We start from the raw sequence: 7737 nt of genomic DNA, 5'->3' as shown, positions 1-7737 counted from the left end.
ATGTGCCAGCTACTGACTGCTCAACACCAGTCATGCAACAAGAGTGTTGCAGCTGGGCGAGGGGCACCAGGGTGCAAATGCAGTGACTCTGTCACCTACACGGGTGTCGGCCCCACCACCAAGGGACTCACCTGTGACACATAGGCGGAAGGAGACCTTCTGGCCCCCGGCCTCACAGCTGTACTCCCCGGCGTCAGCCTCGCCCGCTTGCAGCACCACCAGCTGCCGCCTGCAGCCCGGGGCCTCCACGCGCACCCTGGAGCTCGCTTCCAGCTTCTTCCCGTCCTTGTACCACGTCACCTCCGTCTTTGCCTGGGCCACCTCACAGCTCAGCATGGCGCTGGTCCCCGCCTCAGCCTGTACCTCACTGAGTACAGGCTGCTCCTTGATGAACACCACCTTGGGCTCTGGGAACAGACGGGTGACACAGGGTCAGTCACTGCAGACCAAACTAGCCCCTCTAGAGCACAGAGCTAAACCATGTCTGTCCCAGGCCATGGAGAAGGCTGCGGTTAACAGAGCACAACACAGGAGCCCAGACCCTGTGTGTTCCAGGCCAAGGTCCCCCGGGCTTTGAGTGCGGTGGCCATGGGCAGCTGCCCCTTGCCAGCCCTTGGCACATCCAGATCCACCGCGACCTGTGCTGCTAGAGTCTGCCATAGCCTGCAAAGCCGTCATAGCCAGGGGCGGCCAAAAGGATAGCACTGTCTCCTCCTGAGGGATGGAACCCTGACCTTCCCGGCCTCCGTGCCCCAAGGACCCAGGCCCACAATGGCTTCCAGTGCTCTTCCACCCCACAGGGGCCGTGAGCAGGAAGAAGTGGAGTGAGGAGGGACATCTGCCCTAGGACCAGGGCAGCTTGCAGCTGAGGGCCATGGAGGGGAGGAAGGAAGAGACTAACAGACAGCTGGGCACCTGTGTGGACAACAGATCCAGATAGAGCCAAGCAGGACCACCAGGCAGGCCGTGGCGGAGCACAGGCCCCACCCCAGCCCAGGATGGCCACATGAACCATGGGGATCGGCCTGGGCCCAGTGAGTAGGGCTGAACAGACAGGTCACATCCTCCGTGACCCACAGGAGACCCAACTCAGGCAGACCCCAGTGCACTCTGCTGGTCAGCAAGGGCACCATGGCCCCGGCGAGCATCTCCCGCACACACGCTTGGCTCAACCCATGCCTGCTTTGGTCGATGAGGTGACACAGGTGACACTGGGCAGAGTGCGAACACAGCGCTGAGGTCCAGGGAGCAGCAGAACACATGGGCTGCCAGTATTCCACTGCCCACACGTACTAGGAAGCATCCACCTGCCACCAGGGTCCCTTGCATTCAGCCCTCGAGTACCCACCTACGATATCCAGGTGGAAGGAGACTTTCCGGCCCCCAGCCTCGCAGCTGTACTCCCCAGCGTCGGCCTCGCCCGCCTGCTGCACCACCAGCTGCCGCCTGCAGCCCTTGGCCTCCACACGCATCCTGGAGCTCACACCCAGCTTCTTCCCGTCCTTGTACCACGTCACCTCCGTCTTTGCCTGGGCCACCTCGCAGCTCAGCGTGGTGCTGGTCCCCGCCTCGGCCTGCACCTCGCTGCGTGCCGGCTGCTCCTTGGTGAACACGGCCTTAGGCTCTGGCAGTAGACAGGAGGGACACATGTCAGAGAGCTCAGAACATAGAAACCCCAGTGTCAGGTTCGGCTGGGCCCAGATGGAGCTGGAGGGTGACAGGAAACACGGGCATGGGCAGGACAGGGGGTCAGTCTGCAGACGCTGCCTGCCATATGCCTGGACTCTATACCCACCAGGCCACCCTCCTGTCCCGGGAGGTGTGCAGGCACCAGGGCTCTGGCACAGCAGCCACGTGCTTTTCATCATGTGCAAGTAATACTGACTGCTCAACACCAGTCATGCAACAAGAGTGTTGCAGCTGGGCGAGGGGCACCAGGGTACAAATGCAGTGACTCTGTCACCTACACGGGTGTCGGCCCCACCACCAAGGGACCCACCTGTGACACATAGGCGGAAGGAGACCTTCTGGCCCCCGGCCTCACAGCTGTACTCCCCGGCGTCAGCCTCGCCTGCTTGCAGCACCACCAGCTGCCGCTTGCAGCCCGTGGCCTCCACGTGCGCCCTGGAGCTCGCTTCCAGCTTCTTCCCGTTCTTGTACCACGTCACCTCCGTCTTTGCCTGGGCCACCTTACAGCTCAGTGTGGTGCTGGTCCCCACCTCAGCCTGCACCTCACTGCATGCTGGCTGCTCCTCTGCAAACACCACCTTGTACTCTGGAGACAGATGAGGATCAGGGGGTCACAAGCCCACCCATCAGAGCTCCCTCATTCTGCTTTGTCAGGGTGGCTGTCCCTGAGGTCCCCAGAGGAGAAGCTCCTCCTGCCTGAGCCATCCCTGGTGTGCACCCTGTATGCAGCGGGCCGCGGGCAGGCTTGAGGCATCACTAGGATGCCAGCAGCAGGCTCTGAATGCTCTTACCTGTCCCCACCTCCTCCCAGGTTGGGGCACACTTTCCACTAAATGGCCAAGCCAGGGCCACAGTGGCTCCCCAGTTTGCCACACACAGTGTGTCTCCTCTTTCAGGACAGCAAGCCATCTTCCTGTGGGGAAGGCATGTGCTCCTATGCAGAAGTCTTGCACATCCCCTCCTGTCCATGCTCAGGTCTCAGAGAAAGGGGCTGCTCTGTCCTCAGGACAATGCCCTTGGGGCCAGCATGGCCTGAGGTATGCCCACAGCCAGGAGACACCCCAGGCTCTGTTCCTCCACCCCACACCATGTCTGGCCCTGGAAGCTCCCCAGGTCACTGCCAGACTTAAGCCTTGGCTGCCGAGGACACTTCAAACAGCGGGCTCCTATCAGCCTCAGTGTCCTCATTTTTAAAAGGAAAAAAAAGGGGGGCTTCAGAATCATTTTTTAACAGAACCTCCTTGCCCTAAGTGCAGCCTGCAAACACAATAAACAAGTGGGTTTCCTGGACCATGCCACAGCCAGGGCTGACTCAACACAGGGTGATCAAGTCAGGGAAAAAGGGAAAATGTCTCCCAAAGCTGAGAGAAACCCAAGTTTACAACCACTGTTCCTAACTTCCTTTCTTTTCACCATTTGGACCTTTCATCAGTCTACTTGGATGACAGAAAAACACAGTGAACGTTCAAATTTTAAAAGATACACTGCCATGAGTCCTCTCTAACTCCTCCCCTCACTTCAAACACTCATCCCCTCATCCTCGCCACCGTCTGAAGCTGCTCTCTACTGAAGTCTCTCTCCTGAGCCTTCACAAGGTATGATGAGAAAGTCAACACTGCTGCCAAGTGCTGTCCAATGGAAAGGCAGCTCCTAAAAACACAACGAGGCCCTCACCTGTGGTGTTCACCAGATCTGGTACCTTGTGACTTCTGACCCTTTGCCAAAGTCAAAATGACGATGAAAGGTAAACATTTTTAATTGATTCAGGACACAGGCAGCCAGGACAGCCAAACTGAAGATACTCAAGAAAGAAGACTCCAAAGTTGCTTCAGAAGGTGGCAAGAATGGATGAGCGCTCAAATGGAAGGGAGTGTTTTGAGAGAGTTGAAGGCAGTGTGTCTTTCGCTATAATAAATTAGTTATTTAAATACACAAGGTATCTTTCATTTAGCTCATGAATGTTATTCCTATACATTTCCATAACCAAAAAAGAAACATTCCTAAGTAAAAGGGTCCAAAGTGCTGGTCACGCTACGCTAGATGCATCCAGACCTGCTCTCCATCACATACACATTAAAAGCCCACACACATATACACACGTGAATGCTCTCACCAGAGACCCGCAGCTGGAATTCCACGGAGTCCTCACCCACACGGCAGGAGTAGGTGCCCTCGTCCTGCTTGGCAATGGAGGATGCCACCAGCCGATGCCGCGTGCCTATGTCCTGCTGTGAGAAGCGCTGGCACGAGCGGCTCAGCTCCTTGCCATCCTTGTACCAGCACACGTGGACATGGGCCTCTGAGGTCTCACACTCGAGCTGCATCGGGTCCCCAGCCACCACATCCACACGGCCACCGGCTGTGTCCTTGTGCAGGAAGGATGTGAGGCCTGCAGGGCACAGACAGCCTGTCAGAGACCCCCTGAGGCCACAGGCTGAAGATGCCAGGCCCAGGGGCCACCCGGTCACTGACCAACCCAGACGGAGGCTGCAGGACCCCTCTTCCCCTGCCCTGTGGCCACACCGCAGGAGCTCCTCTCCTGCAGAGCCCTCACCCACCACTCTCCCTGACTCCCAGAGCCTGCCCAGAGCTGGGTTCAGAGCCAGCAATACTATGGGGTCCCAGGGGATGTGCACCCAGCCCTCACCCTGCACGGATAGCTGGTAGGCCATGCGGCTCCCATTGCCTACACACTCATAGATGCCAGCATCCTCCCGCAACACGTCTCGCACCAGCAGCACCTGCCTCCCGGCCAATGCCTGCACCTCGTACTTGGGGCCGGGAAACAGCGCATGGCCATCCTTCAACCATGTCACAGCCGCTGCCTGGTCCGACAGCTCAGCCAACAGCTGTGCCTCCTCGTGCAGCCGAGCCAGCACCTCCTGGGCGGGTGGTGGTGGCAACGGCTTGTTGGCAGTCAGCCCTGGGAAATGGATGCAGGCAAGGACAGAGAGACCACAGGTCAGGGGACAGAGGAGCCACAAGCAATAGAGAAGACAAGGAGAGAGACTCAGAGTGGAGCGGAAGAAGGGAAGGAGGGGCCCCGCAGGAACAGGTAAACGCACAGGGAGAGGCCAAAGAGAGATGGAGAAATGGTTACAGGAAAGGGGGGAGTGAGAACGAAGACGGAAGAAGAGCCAGGGGGAGGGAGGCACAGAGGCAAGAAAGAGACAAGATACAGGAACGAGAGAATGTGGAAGGAACACGGAGAGGAGGAACAGGGCTGCTTCCCTCATTCACACCCTTGCCAGCCCATCCCATGCTGTCCCCAACCCAGGGGAAGTGGCTCCACGTCCCCACCTCGGACAGCCACCCGGATGCTGCTCTCGATGCCATCGGCCACGAATTTGAGCTGTGCACCGTGCAGACTGGGCGACACCCCACGGATGGTAAGCCTGTGCCAGGTGCGGTCCCGACTGATCAGGAACATGCTGCTGGCCTTCAGAGGCTCCCCGTTCAGGAACCACTCTCCAGCAGAGGCCAGTGTGAGGTCCACAGAGAAGGTGACCTCACCACCCTCCACTGCTTCCACGGCCTGCAGGGGCGTCTTCACAGCCAGCTGGGGGGCTGCGGGGGAGCCACGTTAGGCAAGTGAGGGTGTGACACACTGCAGCCAAGCTGCAAGCCTCTCAGGTCACACAGAGGTCCAGGGCCCAGTCCCGACACCACCCCTACACAGAGAAGAAATCTGCTTACCCAGGTGCACGGTTCCCGGGAACTCCAGGCAGGGACCCTGGCCAAAGCTGTTGACTGCTGACACTCGGAACTGGAAGTCACCCTCCCCAGCCACCCCAGTGACAGTGAGCTCGGGCATGGCCACCCACTCGGCCTCGTGGCACCGGCTCCAAGTGTGGGTGCCCAGCCGCCTTCTCTCCACAAGGTAGCCATCGATGGTGACAGGGCGGTCCCCACGGGGTGGAGGAGTCCAGCAGAGGGTCACTGAGCTCTCTGTCCTGGTTTTCACCACAGGGTCCGTGGGGGGGCACAGGGGTGGTCTCCTGGGGGCTGGGACAGGAGAGGCTGAGGTCACCTTGGAGGCCCCGCCCAGAGCCCCAGGTCTGGAGTAGCCCAGGAAGAACACCCCGAACCCTCAGGAACGCTGCAAGCTCCCAGGCCCAGTCCACACCTGCAGCAGTCTGTCTGCAGCAAAATGGCCCAGAACGAAGGTCTCCCTGCAACAGCTGGCCAAGGACAGTCCCAGGGCCACATCCAGGACACCAAGGCAGCCAAGGAAAGGTAAGGGAAGCCACTGGAGACCCTGGCCAGCCCTTACCGGACACACAGAACTGGGTGGACGTGCGGGAGTCACCAGCCACAAAGGCCACCTGACCCTCGTCCTCCAGGCTGCACTGGAAGATGGTCAGTGTGTGGCATGAGCCCTCTGCACTGATGGCCACGCGGCCACCAGCCACCACCTCCTCCTGGTTCCGCATCCAGCGCACCGGGCCCTCGGGCACAGCCAGCTCCACACAAAAGACAGCTGTGTCCCCGATGCGAACCACCGTCTTCCGGGGCAGCTTACGGGTCAGGTTCCCTGAGGAAGGAAGGGTGGAGGTGCTCAGCCAGGACCTTGGCAGCTGTCTGCCCAGTGGGGCCACCCCTGGCTTATCCTCCTCCACTCCACCCACTCTCCTCTGCCCCTCCCTGACCACCTGGGCATTTGCGCCTCCTCCTTGCCTCCTCCTGCCCCCACCCTTGACCGCCCAAACCACCCAGTCTGTCCCTCCCTAACCCCTCTCCTAACCCGGTCTCCTGCCCAATCTCCCCAACCCTCACCCCCTGCTCTAGCCCTCCCCATCTCCCAGCCTCCCGGTCCCACCGCCTGCCTTGCACTGCCAGCTCAGCCACAGTGCGGCTGCCCTCTGCTGTCTCGCAGATGTACACAGCGTCGTCGTCGGCTGAGACATCGCGCACCGTCAGCCTGCGCTCCGTGCCGGCCTCCTCAATGCCATACTTGGCGCTTTCCCACAGCCGCTTCTCCTCTTTGAACCACGCGGCCTGCGTACTGGGCAGCGGAACCTCGCACTCAAACGTGGCCGAGTCCTTTTCGAGCACCTCCAGATCGCGCAGCCTCCGCGGGAAGGGCACAGAGGGCTCTGCGGGAAACGGGAACCGGGTAAGGGTGAGAACGTGGACCCCAGAGCGGGGGCGGCGGGGGGTCGGAACAGGTACAGTAGGCTCTGTGGGGAATGGGGACGGAGTGGGGGTGATCCCGGAGCAGGGCGGGGACACCCAAACAGGCACAGCGAGCTCTGAGAGAAACTGTGGGAGGGTGGGGATGCCCCAAAAAGGGAACCCCAGAGCGGGGTTGGGGGGCTGGAATATTTGGCCCGGCTGGCTCTGTGGATAAACAGGGGGAGGGCAGGGACAACCCCCAACAGCGGGCTCTGTGGGGGGCTGGGGACCGCGATAGGAGGCTGGTACCCAAGGCCAGGCGTGACCAGGGCCAGGCCAAGAGGGCATGGGTCTCGGGGAAAGGATAGGGGCCTGGAGGGACAAGCGGGGTCACGAGGGGCAGTGGGGGGGTCAGTGTGGTAAGGAGCACACTCCTACGGAGATAGGAGAGACTGCAGTCATCAGCTACAGCTTTTGCAGACCGGGATTTGAGAAAGCAAGAGCCATCCAATTCCGCTACCCAGCACTCACTAGTGGGAGCCCAGAGCTCTGGCTTGGGCCAGAAGGGTGTAGACGCAGGCCGCGGGCTCACCTCGCACGACGACCAGCACGGAGCTGTAGGTCTGGCCCACGAGGTTGGATGCCGTGCACGTGTACAGCCCGCGGTCTGCCTGCTTGCAGAATAGGATCTTCAGCACGAAGTTCTCCTGCGCATCCTCATACACCACGTGTCGCCGGCCCTCGGCCACTGGCTGCCCATCCTTCTTCCACACGATGTCAGGCTTGGGCTCGCCTGTCACGAAGCAGCTGAGACGCGCGTGCTTGCCCTCGGTCACCGTGCAGGTGCGCGTGCCCGCGCCAGGTGGTGATGCCGGGGCTCCCTCTGTGCGCATGGCCTCTCGGCGGCGCTGCAGGTGCTCGAGCAGCGCGGCA

The 7737-nt window shown here is 60.7% G+C and overlaps 1 protein-coding gene across 1 annotated transcript in view; it reads right to left on the bottom strand.

The window, feature by feature from the left end:
• Positions 1-20: 20 nt before the first annotated feature.
• The window catches only part of LOC117286911 (obscurin-like), a 9348-nt gene continuing 1631 nt past the window's right edge, over positions 21-7737 (bottom strand). Inside the window, exons 3-13 of the mRNA XM_033766060.1 lie at positions 7397-7712; positions 6516-6785; positions 5963-6223; positions 5386-5694; positions 4990-5256; positions 4337-4612; positions 3803-4078; positions 2000-2275; positions 1349-1624; positions 132-407; positions 21-52 (exon numbers count right to left, since the gene is read on the bottom strand). Coding sequence (XP_033621951.1) covers positions 21-52; positions 132-407; positions 1349-1624; positions 2000-2275; positions 3803-4078; positions 4337-4612; positions 4990-5256; positions 5386-5694; positions 5963-6223; positions 6516-6785; positions 7397-7712 — 2835 coding nt within the window. The remainder of the gene's footprint in view (positions 53-131; positions 408-1348; positions 1625-1999; positions 2276-3802; positions 4079-4336; positions 4613-4989; positions 5257-5385; positions 5695-5962; positions 6224-6515; positions 6786-7396; positions 7713-7737) is intronic.

The sequence above is a fragment of the Fukomys damarensis genome, unplaced genomic scaffold (assembly GCF_012274545.1).
Source record: "Fukomys damarensis isolate Sample0158 unplaced genomic scaffold, DMR_v1.0_HiC HiC_scaffold_3, whole genome shotgun sequence".
In the NCBI taxonomy this organism is placed as follows: domain Eukaryota; kingdom Metazoa; phylum Chordata; class Mammalia; order Rodentia; family Bathyergidae; genus Fukomys; species Fukomys damarensis.
Note: the sequence above shows the minus strand (reverse complement) of the source record. Positions and strands in the feature narration are given on the sequence as shown.